Source organism: Triturus cristatus, chromosome 2_1, assembly GCF_964204655.1.
Source record: "Triturus cristatus chromosome 2_1, aTriCri1.1, whole genome shotgun sequence".
NCBI lineage: Eukaryota > Metazoa > Chordata > Amphibia > Caudata > Salamandridae > Triturus > Triturus cristatus.
In genome coordinates, this window is record NC_140581.1 from 681,101,953 (window position 1) to 681,122,575 (window position 20,623).

Consider the following 20,623-nt stretch of genomic DNA (forward strand, 5'->3'; position numbering starts at 1 on the left):
CTTCGACAATAATCCCACAATGCCCATGTGTGTGCCCACCATCTTTTTTTTGGTCCTTCCATGAACCTCCTGCTAAGGGGAGGTGGGTCCTATGTGACTCTAGAAGCATTTCAAGCTGCAAAGCTATAATTGTAGGTAAGTAACTGGTTTCTTTGCAGTATGAAACATCTTCTCAATTCTTATGTGGTGTATTACTTGTCTTGTGGAGGTGAGCAGAAGAGGGACTGAAGACAAAAATGTTCTTCAGCGCAGCCTGCCCAACCCTCAAGGTTTTTGCGTGATTGTAAATCCACACAATATTTTGTGAATGTATGTTCAAAAGACCAAGTGTTGGCCATACAAGTATCTGGTTTGGAGACGTTGGCAATAAAATTAACCCTAGACCTTTACTTCCTAGTGGAGTGTGCCTTTGGTTTGTCGAACAAAAATCCGCTTAAGAGTAACATAATTTGAACAATCTATCTAGTAATAGTGTTTTGGGAGACACCATCCCCGGAGCTTCAATGGAGTGGCTTACAAAAAATTGTTATGTCTTACGGATGCTGGATGTCGTTTGCATGTAGTACATGACTGTCCTTCTGACATCCAATGTGTATGTAGGGCCTATTCTGCAGCATTTGTAGGTGTCTGGAAGGCGGCTGGTATCGTGATAGCCTGGTTTATGTGAAAAGGTGAAATAACCTTTGGTATGAACTTCGGATGCATCCTCATTATTACTTGATCCGTTGGTATGGCCATGTAATGCTCCTGTAATGTTAGTGCCTGTATCACGCTAACTCTCCTCAGTGACGTGATTGCTACCAAGAACACCATTTTAATACACTTCCCTATTGCATGTTTGGGGTGTCCCTGTACAATGGAATTTTGACATGCTGTTGTTTTGACAATGGGATCAAATGAGAGAACCAGGACTTTGGAGGGCATCTTAGAGCTATGAGAATCATTATCATGTAGAAAATTCTGAATTTCTCTAGAAGTGTTGGGATCAAAGGTATTGGTGGAAAAGTGTATGCAAAGATCCCGTATCAACTTATCGGCAGGGCATTCCCCAGTTATCTGGGATGGTAGTGCCTGGATGTGAAGCACCAGTATTTTGGATTTTCTGATGCTGCAAACAGATCTATGTTTGGTGTTCCCAACAGACCGTTCTATTTCTAAGTCGTGTGTGGCCATCTGCCAAAAGGTTTTCCATTCGGGAGCATAACTTGCTAGCAGTAACATGTTCTCTGCCATGGTCCACTTCCAAATGTTCTGAGCTAATCGTGACTGTGGATATGATACTGCGCCCCTCCTCCCTTTGTTGATCTAGAACACTGCTGTTGTATTGTCAGTTAGAATTCGCACCGTTTTCCCCCTGATCTGGCTTTGGAAGACTTTTAGTGCTAAGAAGATTGTCTTTAGTTCCAGAAAACTGATGTGTCTGGTAGAGTCCTGTTCGGATCATAACCCCTTTATCTTTCGAGAAGCCAAGTGCTCTCCCCAACCTACCATTGAGGCGTCCATGGTAATAATGGCTTGTGGTAGGGGAGCTTTGAAAGGTCTCCCCATGAGCATGTTCCCTGCACTCCATTACCTCAATTCCCTGCTGACCTTGTCTGTTACAGCCACTAGCTCCTCTCAAATGCCCAACGCTCAACTACTGAGCCCATTGATTGTGTAAACATTCCTGTACTGGTCTCATGTGAATTCTCACATTGGGAATGAGGTGGATACAAGAAGCCATCATCCCTAAAAGTTTAATTACTTTCCTAACTCCCAGAGACTGTAACATCTGGTAGAGGTGAATTTGAGCAAGTATGGCATGAACCCTCCATGTCCTAGGGCAGTGTTTCCCAAACTGTGGTCCGCGGACCCCCAGGGGTCCGTAACACATTCCCAGGGGGTCCTCGGACAGGCAGTAATTTTAAAAGCACAACAAAGTTCCTTGTAGAATTAGCAGTTTTCCAGCAACAATAAAAGTGCCAAGATAACGTCAGTGATTAATGTACCTGCTGGAGAGAGATGAGAGTTTTGTCAAGTGGCAGCTTTGACTTATCTAATGTAGCACAGAGGGTTAATATGCCTACTGCAAAGAATGTGTACCATGCATTTTAAAAAAAAGTTTATGTGCATAGGTTAGTGGGTTACTGCTTTTGTCACAGAGATTCTTTTGTTACTGTGCAGTTCAGAAGTGACAATCGTAATCTAGCACAGTGACCTATAAACTATCATCAAAGAGCTGCTTGCAAACTGCATGGTGCAAGTTGGAAACATATGTTTTTTTCCAAGTCTTTCATTATCCTGATGCTGCTAAAAAGGTTTATTTGGGTGGAAATACCTTTTTATTGTTAAAGTCAATGCTAACCACTGTGTTATGTTTTGAATCCTGAGTTTGTGCTTCTCCAGACCAAGCACTTTTAAAAAATGCCTACCAGTATGAATGACATGTGAATCCTACACCTTGTAGTCACATTTTCCTTATGTAACATTTTCTATAAACTGATTTACACATACGAGTCATTGTCTCTATGGGGCAGATTTACAAGGAAAGTGACTCGGTGTGTGTCTCAAGCCATTTGGCTGCGCCGCACTGAGTCACTTTCAAAGCACAGGGATGCAACATATTTACAACAATTTTTTTGTTGAAACATTTTTTTTATTATTTTTGTACCAACACCCCAATACAATGCCACAACAGCCCCAGCCCGCCACCGGAGAGTGTTACACATGACATTGCAACTAGCTGTGCATAAGAAAAGTCACCCTTCCCGCCTGGGCTCCCCCCACCCTCTCCCACCCTCAACTCATGTCAGTGTGCCCCCATCAACCTATCCTCCCCCTGATGCGACCCCCCCCCCCCCCATTACTATGATTCGTGTATGGGTACTCAAACCTATCTCTGGCAGCTTGGGCTTTCCCCCCCATGTCCAGCCGCGTCTCATGTGTCCACCCATCATCCTGGCCCCCCTCCTACACCCCACTTGTCGCTTCCTCCTGTCGATCGGGTATACTCCCTTCTCCTCCCGTGTCAGACACCAGCCCCTGAAGTTCCACCACCAATGCCTCCCATGCACGGGCCGTCGCTAATGCCTTTTCGTCATTCCTCCTATGCGCTAATTGCAACCGAAGTGTGCCCTCTGCGCCTGCCCATTTCGCAAACGCCGTCCTCCACCTCAGAAAGCTAGGCCCCACCCGTGATTTCCAATGCATGGTTAGCTCCCTCTTAGCCATAATCAACCCTAAGTCATAGAACTTACTGGTAACCTTCGTTCGGCGGGTGTGGGGGAACCAAAGCAACAGGCAGGCCCGCATTTCCGAAGCAATGGTGCGGTCTGTCACCTGGTTCAGGCAGTCTATGACGTCTTTCCAGTAGTTACCCAACTCCGCGCATGACCAAAACATATGTCGAAAATCAGCCCCATCCCCCCACAGTGCGGGCACTGAGAGTGTGCACCCCCAAAATATTGCAATATCTTAACTGGCGACAAGTAAGCCCTGTGTAGTGTAAAAAACTGGACCAGCTGAAACCGGGCATTACGCGTTCCCTTCCAGGCCCGCCGCACCAGCGCTGACCATGTCGACTCGGGGATGGGCTTCCCAAGGTCCGCTTCCCACCTATCCCTCAACGTGTCTAGGGGCAGCAAGCATGCCATCGACAGCCTTCGATAGAGGCAGGTAATAGCCTTGGACGTCCCTGCCGCCATAACCACGTATTGGCAACCCGCGGCTCCGAGAGCCCCACATTCCAATGCCTCTGGAGGTCCGCTACGAGGGCAGCGTGAAGTAAATAGTCTCCCCGTGGGAGCCCATAAGACTCCTGCAGGTCCTGGAAGGGCAACAGCACCCCCTCCCTAAATAAATCGCCCACTACTTGTATGCCCAGCTCCTCCCAAACGGCTAGTCCCGACCAATCGCCCCCGTGCGGGAGCGCCGTGCACATACCCAGGGGGATCTCCGGGGCATAAGGGTGGACTATGGCGGCCCTCTTCGGACACCGGTTCCAGCACAGCCTGAGGGTGCGCTCCTCCAGAGTGAGCTGGGCGAGCTCCATCCGTTGCTGGAGTACTATGAAAGCAAGCACATGACGAGGAATCAACCTGCCCTGCGGGCCCTCTGGGCCTCTGTACTCCCTAGCCACCGCCTGTGTGAGCCATTGGAGTTGTGCTGCCAGATAGTACCACTCGAAGTCCGGGACCGCCAGGCCCCCCTCTGCTCTTGGCCGCCGCAGTGTGGTCAAAGCCACCCGCCGCCGTCCCGAGCCCCATATGAAGCCCGTAGACAGCGCACGAAGCTGCTCAAAAAACCATGCCGGTATCCAGATGGGCAATGTACGAAAAAAGTAGAGGAGGCGTGGCAGCGCCACCATCTTCAGCAGCGCTACCCTCCCAGCACATGAAAGCACATGAAAGTGGGAGCGTACTCCAAAAACCTATGCTGCCACGCAAGCCCCGGATTGCTCTGCCGACATTCCCTTCCAGCAGATCAGGCTGGGTGTGATAGATATTAACTCCCAAATAACGCAGACAGCGACCCTCCCATCGTATCACCCCCAGCGATGGGGGGGCCTGTCCATTAGGCAACAACGGGAACAAGCATGTCTTGCCCCAGTTTACTTTGAGCCCCGACAGGTGACCAAAGACCTCCAACAAGGCGGTCGCTCCGCGCAGTGCGCCATCTGTGTCTGCCAAAAACATCAGCAGATCATCCGCATAAAGGGATATATAGTGGGCCTCCCCCCTCAGCCGTACTCCAGCGTAGGAGCGCCCCAGTCGGGCATGAGCCGCCAATGGCTCGATGGCCAAGGCGAACAACAATGGGGATAGCGAGCAGCCCTGCCTCGTCCCCCGCCTCACCCGGTAGGGAGCTGAGATAGTAACCCCCGTCCGCACGCGGGCCGTGGCGTCATTATAGAGCAAGGTGGTCCAGCGTACAAAGCCATCCCCTAGACCAAATGCCTGCAACACTCTAAATAGGTATGGCCACTCTACACTGTCAAAGGCCTTTTCTATGTCGACCGAAAGCGTTAAGGCCTCTGGGTAGTCGTCCCGATCCACCTCCATCACCCGCAGTAGACGTCGAACGGAGGTGGCCGTGCTACGCCGGGGAATAAAGCCCGCCTGATCTGGATGAATCAGGGCAGTCATGTGGGTCAACAGGCACGATGCTAATATTTTACTCAGGATTTTGTAGTCCACCGTCAACATGGAGAGCGGGCGATATGCCGCTCGAGCACTAGCATCTCCTCCGGTTTTCAGCAAGGGTACTACAATCGCCTCCCGGGCGGAGGTGGGCAAGCGCCCCACCCTCCATGCCTCACTGTAAAGGGCTTGCAGCTGCGGGGCCAACAACTCCGTATACGCCGCATAAAACTCGACGGGCAGTCCGTCCGCCCCTGGGGTCTTTCTTCGAGCCATATGCTTAATCGCGGCGCGGATCTCGCCCAGCGATATGGCGTCCCCATAATCTTTCCCGTGCTCCGGGTCCAACCGGGTTAGCCGAGCCGCCAATAAAAAGTCATCCAAATCGTCAGGTGCATCCTGCATGGTGCTATCATACAATCCCGCATAATAACTGAAGAACTGCCTATTAATCTCTTTCTGGGAGTCCCCCCTGCCACGGCCAGAGAAAGTATTGGGGTACCTCGGGCTGTCGGAGTCGCCAGCCAGGCCAGAAGGGATCCCACCTTATCCCTCTCCGCATGCGCCCGGGTAAGGTAGTCCTTATGGTCAAAGCAGCGAAGCTTCTCCACTCGCACTGCCACTCCATCACGTGCCACGACAACCGCAGCCAGCATGTTTTCCCCTGCCTGATGCGCGCGTTCGGCCGTACGCAGTCGGGCCTCCGCTCCCTCTATGTCCATCAGCAGCGTCTTCCGCACCCCGGCGGTGGATGATATGCATACCCCCCTAACGACCGCCTTAAACGCATCCCATTCAAACGCCTGGCTCGACGTCGTTTCCAAGTTATTCACAAAATACTGTTCTATACAACCGCTAACCTCAGCCCAGAAAACCTGATCCTCCAGTAGCATGGGGTTTAGACGCCAAGTAGGAATCGCCTGCCGTTGCCTGGACCATTGTAGCGCAACATATACAACAATATGTCGCATCTCTGTGCTTCCCCCTGCGCCTGCACAGGCACATTTGCACCATGGTGCAAGGATGCCTGCGTCGTGGGCAGATTGGTTATATGCAAGAAGGGTTCCCTTCATGCACAAACAATCAGAAATGGCGTTTTTCAACTTCTAAGTGTGCTGCATTAGCACACATAGAACATGTAAAACGTCATTGTTTTACTGATTGTTTATGTGCAGGAAGGGACACCTTCCTGTACATAAACAATCACCAGAGGTGATATCCTTTTTCTATGCGTGCTGCAGAATGCAACACGCATAGAAAGAGGAAAATAACGAGGAGAAATTAATACATTTCTCCTCGTTGAGCCTCCCTACTCCTGGGGAGGCATAGCATTCAGACACATTTCCAGGTTTACGATTTCTAGTAAATCTGGAAATGTGTCTGGTTTCATCGGTGGTACGTGGGAACACCCTCAGAAAACACCCATGGAACGCCCCTTTCACGCAAAGTGCTGTGTGCAAATGGGCCATATTTACAAGAGCAGGAAAAGTCACGCAGGGTGGCTTTTCCTGCCTTGGAAATATCGGGCGCTAAAATACATCACCGGTGCGTCACTTTTTGTAAATCTGCCCCTATATGTGTGAGATGTAAAGTGTTCTGACATCCTTCAATGGTATAAGAGATGCTATAAAACAAATGAAATACATGTGACAGAGGGGCTATGGAGAGTTGAGAGGCACTGTTGGAGGGTGATAATAAGGGAATCATTGAAGAACCCCAACAAAGATTGTCGTATCCTGGTGCATAGTAAGGTCATCATTTACTATTCTTTAAAAGCTGATACAATTCAATATATAATTATACATTTGTTGTAGAATGCACCATTGTTTCCTACATTTTCTTGGGGGTGGGGGGGGGGGGGGAGAGCCTTCCGAAGCCCCCTTTGTAGTGGTCAGGCTCACTCACTGCACTTGGTGTGCACTGTGTGGGGACTGGTGTGAAAACATTTGCCAGGGCTGCTTTGGGTTTCCAGTCTGGCCCAGGCAGGAGCCTCGTACTGTGAAATAAAACCAACCATTTAAAAGTTAGTCACGGAGATGCAGCACTAACCTTCCTGTTTTTTGCAAACTCTTTCAATATAAAATACTAAAATCTTCAGTAATTCGAGTATTTGTTTTGTGTGGACACGTGTGTTTATTGTTTTCGAATTACTGTTTTAATGTTTGAAATTTAAATCATACAAATTGCTTGGGGGTCCCGGGCTTCCAGTGGTGACTCAATGGGGGTCCTCAGGAGTCAAAAGTTTGGGAACCACTGTCCTAGGGTATGCCATTGCCAACTGTACGTCTAGGTCTACTCCCAAAAAGGTTTTTCTGGTTTGTTAACTGGGAGACCATTTTTCCCAATTCACTGTAAATCCTAATGTGTGCAGAAGTGACACTATTCTTGTCATGTTCTCCTGACAAAGTTTCAAGGTGTCTGCCTGGACTAGCCAATCGTCTATATATGGGTATACATGTATGCCCTACCTTCTGAGATATACAGCTACCACTGCTTGGGTCTTGGTGAAGACTCTTGGCACAGACTTTATTCCAAACGGTACCTTGAATTGGTAATGTTCTCCTTCCAATACGAATCCTAGATATTTCTGTGTGCTAAGAGAATGGGTATATGGAAGTGGCATCTTTGAGATCTACCATGTGTACGAATCTGCAGCTCTACATGCCAAGAACAGATGCATACTGGTAAGTAGCAGTTTCCGTTCGAGGCATATGAGCTGCAGATCGTATACTGTGCATAGACTGTACAGCAGTGTCACCCTTAGCAGTGGTCACCTGTATCCGTTGCAGTGGTTTGAAAAAGTGTTTTAAGAACAGCTTGGCCTACAGAAGCTTGTTGTTTAGCCTGCACGTCAACACAGTAGTGTTTGGTGAAGGTGTGCGGGGTAGACCATGTTGCTGCTTTACATATGTCATCTAAGGGGATGTTCCCTAAGAATGCCATGGAAGCCCCTAGTTTGCGTGTTGAATGCGCTCTAGGGGGAATTGTTAATGTGCGTTTAGACTTTTGGTAGCATATTTGAATACATTTTACTATCCACCTGGCGATCCCAGCTTTGGAGATGGGGTTACCCTTATGAGGTGGAGAGAAGGCTACAAACAGTTGTTTTGTTTTTCGAAAGGGCTTAGTCCTGTTGATGTAATATAGTAGTGCTCTATTAACGTCTAGCGTGTGAAGGGCTCTCTCTGCAACTGAGTGTGGGTTTTGGAAAAACACCTGTAACTCAACTGATTGGTTTAGATGAAAAGCAGAGAGGACTTTGGGAAGGAATGTTGGATTTGTTCTGAGAACCACCTTGTTACAATGTATTTGTAAGAATGGTTCTTGTATGGTTAAAGCCTGGATCTCACTCTCCTGAGAGAAGTAATTGCGACAAGGAAAGCTACTTTCCATGAGAGGAATTGAAGTTCACATTTATGTAGAGGTTCAAATGGGGGACCCATGAGCCCGGTAAGAACAATGTTTAAATTCCACACCGGAGAGGGTGGTATTCTGGGAGGAGTTATTCTTTTAAGGCCCTCCATAAACGCTTTCATTGCAGGCACTCAAAATAGTGACAAGTGTTGTCTATTTTGTAAATAAGCGGCAAGTGCTGCGAGATGTAACCTTATGGATGAATATGCCAGATTACATCTTTGCAAGTGTAACAAGTAACAAATGATGACCTGGATGGAAGCATCCAGCGGATCAATATGATTGTTGTTGCAGTAGATGACAAATCTTTTCCATTTTGCTGCATAGCAAGCTCTAGTAGTTGGATGTCTGGCTTGTTTAATAATATTCATACAGTCCGGTGGAAGGTTAAGATAACCGAACTCTAGGACTTCAGGAGCCAGACTGCTAGATTCAGCTGACCTGGGTCGGGGTGTCTTATCTCTCCATGGTTCTGCGTTAGCAATGATGGGGAGAGGCATTGTTTTTGGTGTGGAATTACTGAGAGTTCCAACAGGGTCGTGAATCAAGGTTGACGTGCCCATGTGGGAGCCACCAGGATCATTTTGAGAGGCTGTTTGAACTTGCGTACTACTAGGGGAATCAGTGGGAGTGGCGGAAAAGCATACGCAAATCTGCCTGACCAATTCATCCATACTGCATTGCCTTTGGATAAGGGTTGTGGAAACCTGGTGGCGAAGGTTGGGCATTTTGCGTTTACATGTTTGACGAACAGATCTATTTCTGGTTGACCCAACAACTGAAAAAATGGTTGAAGAACTTGGGGATGAAGTTCCCATCCGTGTATTTGCTGTATCTGTCGACTGAGCAGATTTGCAATCTGATTGTGTGTTCTGCAAGCAGGTATATGTTTTGTGGAATAGCCCATCTCCAAATGCTTTGTGCGAGCTGGGATAGCTGCAAAGAATGTGTGCCCCCCTGTTTTTGTATGTAATACATGGCTGTCATGTTGTCTGTCCGGACCAGGACAGTCTTGTGTTGTAGATGTAGTTGGAATGATTGGAGTGCTAGGAATATTGCTAGTAATTCCAGGTGATTGATATGGAGCACTTTTTGTTGAGTGGTCCATTTGCCTTGAATTGTAGGTTTTAGGAGATGGGCTCCCCAACCGGTGAGTGATGCGTCTGCTGTTAGCACTATCTGTGGAACTGGCTCGAGAAACGGCCGCCCTTTGGACAGGTTTTGTGTGTTCCACCACAGCAGAGCGCGATGTGTGCAGCTGTCCACCAACACCAGATCTGTTAGTTGTCCTTGGGCCTGGTTCCACTGACGTGCTTAGGCATTCCTGTAAGGGGCGCATTTGAAGTCATGCATGAGGTACAATAAAGATGCGCTAGGCCATCATCCCTATGAGTTGCATGAATACCCTTGCTGGGAGGGAGTGCTGTTGTTGAAATTTGGCAACTAGGGCTTGCATACTGGCTATCCTGGCTGCAGTGGGATATGCCAGAGCTCTGGAGGGGTCTATTGTGGTCCCTAGATACTGATGTATGTGGGAGAGCTGGAGATGTGACTTGGTGTAGTTTATTGTGAATCACAAGTTGTGTAGCAGCTGGATGGTTTGGTAAGTCTGATGAACACACAGTTTTTGTGACTTGGCTTCTATCAGCCAGTCATCGAGGTATGGGAAGACATGGATTTGTTGTCTTCTGAGGTGTGCTGCTACTACCGCCAGACATTTTGTGAACACTCTGGGCGCGGTGGTAACCCCGAATGGAAGGACTGTGAATTGGTAGTGTTGTCCGTCCACCGTGAAGCTTAGATATTTCCTGTGAGCGGGGTGAATGGGAATATGAAAGTAGGCGTCCGCTATGAATGGGAATATGAAAGTAGATTGGCTGTGGCAAGGAAGTCGCCTCGTTGAAGTAGTGGAAGAACCTGTTGAAGAGTGATCATGTGGAAATGAACTGAGTGTATGGAAAGATTGAGCAGTCTGAGGTAAAGTATTGGCCTGAGGGTGCAGTCCTTTTTGGGGATTAGGAAATACAGCGAGTAAACCCCGGGTTCTTGATGCTGTAAGGGAAATGGTTCAATGGCTTGCTTTTGAGACAGTGAGAGAACCACCTGTTTTAAGAGGGTGAGATGTTCTGTGGACATTGGATGCTGTTTGGGTGGTATGGTGGGTGGGGTTGCTGTAAGTTCCAGGCAGTAACCATACTGGATAATTTGTCTTACCCACTTGTCTGTTGTAATGGAGTTCCAGACAGGCAGGAACTGTGAAAGTCTTCCCCGACCGGAGTGGAATGGTCTGGGGGGAGTGGACGGAAGTCACTGTTTAGTAGCGGGGGAGGTCCGGGTGTTGTTACCTCAGCCTCTTCCTTCGTTGTTATTCCCCCTGTATCCTCCTCTAAAATATCCTCTATTGGGGGATGTTTGTGTTGTATTTTTGTAAGAAGTGGAGGTAGTGTCTGATCCCATGTTTTTGGATCCTCCTCTATAAAAGGAGCGACTAAAGGAACCACGTGTGGATGGAGACTAACGCTCCCATGGACTTTGCAGTCTCCGTGTCTTTTTTCATTTTTTCATTTTAAAGCCTGAAATGCGTAGCCAGGCATGTCTTCTGAGAAGCACACTATTGTTATTAGACAGAGGCTGTGTCGGCTGCATCAAGGGCACACTTGATTGAGGCATTGGTTATTAATTTGCCTTCCTGAATCAAGTCATTTGCCTGAGTCTTGTACTGACCAGGCAAGTGTTGTAATAGGGTTTCTAGTCTGTCACAGTGAGCCCTATCATGCCGCACAAGTAATGCTTGGGTATTAGCTATGCGCCAGTGATTGGCTGCTTGGGCGGCAACTCTCTTGCCAAAGGCATCTAGCAGCTTAGATTCCTTGTCCGGAGGTGGTGCGTCACCGGAGGTTTGTGAGTTGGCGCGTTTTATAGCATTGGACACTACTAGTGAGTCTAGGGGTAGCTGCCCTCTGGATGTAGGCGGGATCGTCAGGGGGCAGGTTTGTATTTTTTATCAATCCTGGGATTGAGAATTCTAGTTCTCACTGGGTCCTTGAATATGTCTGGGGTGTGTTTAATGACCCCTTTGAGCATTGGCAGTATTTATACAGATTTTTGCGACTGTTCAAAAGTGTCTAGGAGGAAATCCTCCTCTGCAGGGTCTGAATACATGTTAACAAGCTGCCCAAATCCAATATTGTCATCTGGGGGAAGATTGTTTTGTCGGATATGGCTGGAGATCTGGGAGATCTATTGGGTCGTCATAATCGTCCCAGTCATCCGGTGGCGTGTCCGTATCATTGTCAGGGTCAGTGAAAGGGTCATTGTTCCCCCCCCCCCCCCTACATCATCATCATCATCATCATCATCATCATCATGTGGTGGTGGTGTATTTGGAAGTGGTGTAGGCTAGGGAGGTGAGAGAGCTATAGGAGGAAGAACAAGTGTAGGAAGAACAGGAGAAGGGGGTCTTATAGGTGAAGTGGCAGTCTTTTTTTCTTCAGAGGCACTGCAGGAGTGTCTGTTGTGTCCAGCTTCCTCTTCTTTTGTGGCAGAGCGGCCACATGTCCTGTTTTGGGGTCGATATGCAATTTTTTCTGTTTTGGATCGACGGGATCCGGTTGAAAAAGTTCTTCCTCCTCGACAACCGCTTTCAGCGCCGACTTATTCGGGTCCAAGCGGGGTTGAGTTTTGTGCTCCGAGGCCTTAGGAGTTGTTTTAAGAGTCCTTTGGCTTGGCTAAGGAGACTGAAATCTTCTTCGGATCCGAAGGTTTTTCTTTCGGCATAGAGGCGGTCTGAGCCGATTTCTTTTTGGGAGTGGGGTGGTCACTCTGTTTCGGTGCCGAAGGCGCTTTCGGGACAGGGATATGCAGTTTGCTCGGTCCCGAGCTACCGGAAGGCCTTTCCTTTATCTTCGGAGCCGAGCCGGAAGGCGGGGCTTCTGAAGTCTGTTTTTGGTCGTGACTGGGGCCAGCAGGCGAAGTCTTGACCAGGGCCTTCTTTTTCTGGGGTGGAGTGGGGGTAGGGGCAATTGTACTCACTCGTTGACCAGGAGTGATGTAGTTGTCTGAGTCTTCTGCTTCGGACACGATTTCGAGGTCTTCTGAATCTTCTTCTGGAACATCTGGGCCTTCATCGAAGAGGTCTGCTGGTGCCAGAGCTGCTTTTGAGCGCCATGATGTGTCGTCGGGCCCGACGATCACGGATGGTCTTTTTCGATCGAAAAGAGGTGCAGGCCTGGCAATTGTTCTCGTCGCGTTCTGGCAAGAGGCACAGGTTACAGACCTTGTGATGGTCACTGTGTGGTAATTTCGCTCCACACTGGGGGCATTTTTTAAATGGAGTCCTTTCCATAAGCTGTAGGCCCGACGGCGTGGATGGGCCCAACAGCCCGCGTCGACGACCAGAATCAAGTTGTTGAGTTGTGTGTCGAAGATCACGCGATCGATAACAATACCGGAGAGTTTGCGCGTCAAAAAGTTTGAAAACAAAGTTTCAAACCGGAGCACAAAAGTTACATCCGAACCCAATGGCGGAAAAAAACAATCTGAGGAAGGAGTCGATGCCCATGCGCACTATCGTCCAAGGGAGGAGTCACCGATCTTGTGACTACAAAATACTTCTTCCAACACAAAAATGTGCAAGCATCCGAGCCCAACACCAGATGGCGATCTAATACACAGTATACGATCTGCAGCTCATATGCCTCGAACATAGCTTTCCAGTTTTTGAGAAAGTCCTTTATCCTCCTACAGAGGTAAGGAGGGTGTGAAGCTTGAGTCACTTAGAACTAGAACCTCTAGAGTTTCCGCCCCTTGGTTTGCCTTGCCTCAAAACGGAGCTCTGATATTGCCATGGCCCCATGGATCCTGGTAGTTTCTGGCTGTGTATGCCAAACATTTTTCTCCCTTGACCTCTTTTCTTGGAGGCTGTCTATTTTGAATCAAGATCCAAAAACCTGAAGTGCTCTCACTGCCTTAGCGGTTTCTGTTCTCTTTCTTTACTCTTTAGGCGCTTTGTCCAAACCTGGAAAGAGACCTGGTTTCCTGCAATGGGTTCACCAATGATAGTAGATTTTACCTCAGTCTTAAAACTGGAGATATATAGCCAAGCATGCCTCCTCATGACCGTTCCCGTAGCTACCTACCTGCTTGCTGCTGCAGTATCATCGAAAGTAGATTTACGACTTGAGTTGGCAATGTTCTTTTCACCCTCTTGTAATATTCCTCCAGGAAGTGTGACGAGGTCTTCCATATTTCTTCAGTTTTGTTAAGCATGCCTATTTAGCAATACAATAGAATTATCAATTCACCACTGTGTGGCTGAAACTCACTTAAATTTCCTTCCTACTGCCTATATTTTTTACTTTCTTTGTCTGGTGAGGGCCCAATGGATAATGGGGACTTGCACTCACGAGTAGTGAGTCTGGTTACACATGGCCTCGAATATATTTGGGGGCCTATGTTGATGCCCTATATTTCTTTTCTATTTGTGGTGTTTCTGCCTTGGCTGTCGCCGGTTTAGAGAAAACCTCCCTGCCTTGTTGCACAATGCTGGAGTGCCTGGGAAGACATTGGTGGTTCTTATATGGAGGGGTAAGTGTGTTGAAGAGAAAACATGTCCCCTCCATCTCAACCTCCACCCCGAAGGCATCTGCTGCCTTTTTCACCATTAGTTGGTATGTGGAACTCTCATTGGGGAAAAAGGCCTTGAAGGATAACTCCATCTCCTATACAGGAGAGACGGTCAAGACATCCTCCCACAGCATTTTCCTCTGTGGCTCCCCCATTTCCAATTCTTCAGGATCAATGCCAAAGATACCTTCTTGCTCTTCCCCCACTTCTTTATTCTGACTTTCCTTCGGTATTTTTCCCTGATCCTCCGATAAAGTATCTTGCATACTTCTTTTAAGAACTATCAGCCTAGCTACTTTCAACAGTCATGGCTTCCTGGAAGACCCTCTTCTTTTTCATCAGGCTTTCTATCTCCAATTCCAATGCCTTTTTCTTTCCCTCGATGCCTCAAGTTTTAGGCTCTCTATGAACCTTCTCATTCAAGGGTGTCCGACCCTCTCTCCCTCTCGATCATCCTCAGAAGTCGAGGCAATGCCTTTCGGCATATCCTTACTGGTACATTTTTCTTTCCCGATAGAAGTGCTTTGTGCTCCTTTGATGGCTAGTGTCTTGGGCGTCGGGGGCTTTACTTTCAGTAACTCTGGGGATATTGCTCAAAGAACCATGCTTTGGTGGCTTGGGCGATTGTCTTTTCTTTAGATGAATCAGGGGTTTTACAGGCATGTGGCCAAATGAGGTTATGGTCCTTATGGTGTGTCTTTTCAACCTTTTATACCTCATGTCTTCCATGTGCCTCCTGCACCTATACCTCATCGTTATGGGAGAAACCCATTGACAAAGTGTCCTTCTTTCGGTTCTCTATCTCCGTCAGGTCTGTGCTCACCCAGTGTGCCTGAATGATCTTGTGTCTGTTGTCTAGGGTTTTAGGTTTCAAATAGGAGCACCACAAACAGTGGTCCGACTTATGTTTCGAGGCAAGCAGAACATATTGACTGGATGTTTGTAGTTCAGAGCAAAATTTGGGTGGCAAGTCGGGAAAAATTTGAAGAGTGTGCTCATGCTCTTAGATGGCATTGAAGAACCCTAGGGACCCCACTTTGACCAAGAAACTTTCTCCAAATGTCAATCCCTCCAGACAAAACCCCCCAAAAACCTCTCTACCGCGGAGCTCTGTTCCTTCAACCGCTTTCCTTAGTTTAAGGATCCTTTGACAACCTCCATCGAAAAAACATCAGCTGCCCTCAAATGAACCTCCGTACACAATGGCGGAATAAAAAGAATCAAAGATGGTGGGCACACACATGGACATTGTGGGATTACTATCGACGTCCAAACCGCAACATTTGAAAACCATAAGGAAACTTCCAAACCCAACCACTAGATGACGAGACTGGGCAGGCAAAGCATGTGCATCTAGAAGAGATTTCATGCTGCAAAACCCAAATACGCACGGATGTTCCTGATCCAATTTCCAATCACTGTTCCAATTCCTAAGAACTTTCTCCATTGTACACTAAGAAAACCTAGTCCTCGATAATCTGCTCCAACTCATCTTAGACTCATGAAAATTCGAAATGGACGAGGAAATATTCGCATTCCTCCAAAATGCTAGAGATAAGGTACAATGTTCAACGTAAAACCTTGCCTCTTGTTTTTTTTGCCCTGCGCCCCTTTCTACCAAAGCTACAGAAAGAAGATAGATTCATGGTTTTAATTACCTTTTGTTGCCCCGGGAGATACACATACAGTTGGTATGGCAGAGGCCATGATCTCAATTTATACAAATTGTACACTCTAAAGCTCGCCCCTAAGGCAGAGTACTCACAAGGGTGGGCAAGGGTAGAGCCCCTTCATTTTCAAAAGGCCTCTGACTAGTGCCCTAATAAGGTTTCAGCTATGCCACCTCAGCCTTGTCTGGGGTGCATGCGACAGTCACAGTCTACATGCTGCAAATTGCACATTTATTTTCATAATCATGGTGCACAGTCCCACAAGTGCATTCTGGCGCACTGGTTTTTGGGTGTACACTGGCACAAACTGGTCTAGCAGGCCTTCTCTTATGATGATAAAACAGTTCACAGCAAGGCAATACTGACTAACTTTTACTCTCTTTGATTATGTATTTTCGAGTAACATCTCTTTACATACTTCCTTCCACTGCTATTTTCTACTACTAACATTTCATAAAGAAATCATGTAAAGAATTTTACTGATAATGAGCAAATACTAAACCATTATTTCCATTCTCTAAAACAAACCTTTAAGTGCTCCCACCTAACAGCACCCTGCCAAGCGAGGAACCAGAGGTACATCTTGAAGGCCATCTGAATGCTGTTATCAGACAAGATTATCCAAGCAGTGCAGAAACACAATTGTTATGCCTGCTGCTCACTAAGATTCTCAAACATATACACTGCACCAAATTACATTAATACAGAGTCAAAGGCATCACCAAGACTATTTGTTGGTTTCTATTGTGAATTTGGGAGTCAAGCAAAGACTGAAAAGGTTTCTGTTCAAGCTGGAAGTTTGAGGATGTCATACATACAGATCTAACAAATCTCGCACAGGGGCAGACATTTACAGAAATGTATTGCATGGGATGTTGTGCCCATAACCACTGACAGCGTGATGTAAAAAAATATACTCCTAAGTCACATGCTAATGCGGTGTGGTCACTCAATATAAAATGGGCCGTACTGCATATTTGTGCTTACCACACAACTTGCTCTAGCAAGAAACTTTAACTTTACTTACCCTCATTGGTAACTGTGTCTGCAGTCTCTGAAGCTTTGTCCTTCAGGTCTTTTACCACGCGGTCCATCACAGCTTCATGCTTAAGGAACAAAGGGCGAATTACTTTTGCATACAGTTTCTCAGCACCATTGGCAGGGCTTGGGGCCATGCACCACACCAGAAAACCACACTACATGGGACAAAAAAGAAAACCAACAATGAGCGTATCACCACCTTTCTCAACATCACAAACGCTACATGGTAAACATTGAAATACTAATTTAGTTTACTCAACATAAATGGATTCACAGAATGCAAAAGTAGAAGTATCCCATGTAGCCTGCCAATTATCCAGAAACTATAGGTTTTCAAATTGGTAGTGTGGTCAACAGAAAGATATGCTCCAGTAAAAAAAACAAAAAAAAAAAAACAAAGCTATACGAAGGCGGCAATGGAATGGAGTATGACCGTCTGTACATCACTGTACATCAAAACTCGCACAAGGATACGCACACATCGGGTTATGGATTTTCCTCTTAGAGACCAGAAGCATTATATGCGGAGCACTCATGGGCCGAGGGATTAGGTGCTTCTCAACTGATGTGCTATCCACAGATGTATACGGTCTTGAATCTAGTTATTTTAGACCAGCTTTAATACTAAATTAGTTGCTACAAGTAAAATACATCTGCACTACTACGCACAAGCAGCGAATTTGAAAATGAGATTTAGTTTTATGAGGATATGGCAAAAAGTCTCGATACACAATCTATAGGCTACAACCAGTTGAATCTCAAGACTATGGGCTTTCAGGACATACATGAAATACAAAATGTTGACTTCAGGGATGTGGAACTCCTATAGCCCGACGCCCAGGACATATTGTTTGGGGTCAAGGGCAACAGGTTTTCATGTGTATTTTGGCCTTGGGACAAGTAGGCCCCATCCTCTGCAGCACAAACCCTTAGGCTGCCAGTTTGCTGTACCACATTATGGATCAGGGAAGGGCAACGTCTGCAGTGAAGGTAATATTTTTGTTCATATGTTAATGCAGTTTAAACTTTTATTCATGGTTCATTAATTGAAAGCCTTCATTATTAGGGTGAGCGCTCTAAGTAAATGTTGTAAGCTCTGACTGCACTACTGGCACTGGTTTCAGTATAAAAATGTGTATACACGTTTTCAAAGTTTAGCAGTATGAGGCTATGTATAATGCTCCCAGAATGCTCTCTAATTTGATGCAAACATTTGCAGAAGCTTGAAAGCAAGATTGATGATTCTTTTCTTTCAAAAAAACAATGTTCAGAAAAAAAGCAGGGAAAAAAAAACGTTTAGCTTAACTACTATAAACGTTCGAGTACCATTTTTTTCAGCATCATTTAATAACATGTGTTGATGCATGCTAGAATTTCTCAAACATCAGTGTAACCAGTTTCAATAAGATTATGGGAAACAAAAATAAACAAGCATTGGCAAAGCCAGAAGGTCAGAAATTGGTGGTCAGCCTTTTAATTTTGTCAATGTGACACCTTATTGGTGTGGGAGCTGCCGGGCCCTCGCCAGTAAAACAAACATTGGCAAAAATAGTTTTTGGTCTCAAAAAGCACATACTACCACAGTAGTTAATGGCACTGAATAAAACTACTCTGAGTGCAGATATGCTCCTTGTGAGAGAGCAGAATGCGGTCACTCACAGGGAAGCCAGCCGATACAGAGAGAGAGAGAGAGAAAGAGAAAGAAAGACAGAATTTTAATCAACGCAAAAGGTCATGGTCAACGTCAGACCAAATTAGGGGCCCAATTATTAAATAATGTCTCAAAAGTGCAACCATGGTATATGTCCTTGCATTAAGTGCAGCTATAAGGTTCTTGTGAATTCCCAATAATTTACAAAAGTAGGACAAGAAATAATACTCTTAGAAAATATGTGAACTTTCTCTCCAACCACTTTTTTCCCAACTCACGAATAAGGTTTACTTCTGCCATTGTCAGTAGATTTCCAACATTTCTCAGTATGGAAAAACATTAGAGAAGAGTTGTTGATAACCCTTAAAACATGCAAGTTAGTAGGTTTGCAGACACTCAAAAGGGAATTCTATCCCTGGAACTATGGCTTATTACTACCTTCAGCCCCAGTATGTAGATCTGCGGAAACGTGGCAACATAAGGGGATTGCAACTATTCAAACACTACTATGTTATGAGCCCTGGCATAATCAGAGTCTATATCAGAGCTCTTATATAATGAGATTGCTGCCATAATTTGTCGCTGCACTACATGGCACCAAAGAGACAAGTGGAGTTTATTACAGGACAAGTAGATTTATGAAGCAACCTGCCCTATGGACAAGTAGATATTTTATAAAATTCCACACCCCTGTGACTTGAAGTAAAAGAATATTACCTTCATGGTACTGGGTCAGAGAAGGCATCAAAGAGCATATTGTAGCTGTGGGACATGAGTGATCCTATCATGTGGGCAATAAATACAAGAAATATTAACCAAGGGTCAACATGCTCCTCAGTTAAAAAACTGAGAATGTAGACTGTATGAAAAACCACAGCATTCAATAGAGCTCAGAAAGGCACAAGAAGAGTTACCAAATAGTACTGTGACTTGACTGATCACTGCACCTACCAAGTGATCGGGCTTTGAAGTAGTGTATGATCTGTGCTCATCAGTAAGTCAAAGGATGAGGAGGAAGCACTGTCACCTTGACTCTTATGATGGAGGAGTTTCCCTAAACATGCCCCAGAACTTCAATATGCGTTTTCGAAATCCTTCAAGGCTAAGAGGGGTTTAGTCTTTTTGCATGTTGTATTATCCAAATGATCTATTATGACCATTTGTTCCCACATCCTAGGAGTGAATGTACCTTCTGCAGGATCTTGAAGGAGATTAAGTCAATGGAATATCTGTCACTAAAGTTTAATATAACCTTCCGTATGAACCTCGGTTGCATATGCCGGACACATAGGACACAAAGGATCTTCGATGGAGAGCGCCTATAGTTTGCTTACTAACCTTGGAGTTGTAAGGGCAACAATAAACATTGAATTCAGCACAATATGATCAATACACTCGAATAGTGGACCTTGAGTTTGCTCAGCCCTAACTTTAGATCAATGTTTGCTTTTGATGGTCCTGCTAAGAGTAAAGTACATTTAAGGTATTCCATAAAAAAAACGGTCATAGGCATCCTACAGGAGGATTCATTTTATTGTGACTTCTTGCAAGTCAGAAGAGGTGCCAAATGTACTCAGAGTCACATGCAAATCACATCTAGGTTAAACGTAAGATAGTTAGCAGTATACAGATATCCTTTACCATGCAGTGTATGGATGAGATGTCACATCATCATCATATCAAAAGCGTCTTCTATTTAATTTTCTAGTGGTATGTCCCCTAGACTATCAGAGAATTTGATATATTCAGGTGGGCGTTTCGAGTATTTAATTTTAGGGCAATGGGAGCTATGCTGCTCAGTTAATTATGAGACTAGGTTCTTTTAAGTAATTGCTCCCATCTGAGTCGTCTAGGGTGCACTCTGATCATCTATGGCGTTGTCACTTATCATGACTATGCCAAGTTATTTGGCTCATTGTCTTGAGAGGTGGCCACACTATCCTGATCCACTTCTGCATCAGTGGGTTTTATGTATATGCGCGGTACTGTGGCAGGTTTTCACTCTCTCAAGAGTAGTTGCTTAGATGTTTTGAGCTTCTCTGATCGGTAGATGATTCCCGATTTAGAACATTAAGTGACTGTGCTCTGATCTGTCCAGATCTGCA

At 46.0% G+C, this 20,623-nt stretch overlaps 1 protein-coding gene across 1 annotated transcript in view; it reads right to left on the reverse strand.

Annotated features, from left to right (window-relative positions):
• The window catches only part of REEP5 (receptor accessory protein 5), a 138,481-nt gene that overhangs the window by 5,080 nt on the left and 112,778 nt on the right, over positions 1 to 20,623 (reverse strand). Inside the window, exon 4 of the mRNA XM_085632613.1 lies at positions 16,854 to 17,022. Coding sequence (XP_085488739.1) covers positions 16,854 to 17,022 — 169 coding nt within the window. The remainder of the gene's footprint in view (positions 1 to 16,853; positions 17,023 to 20,623) is intronic.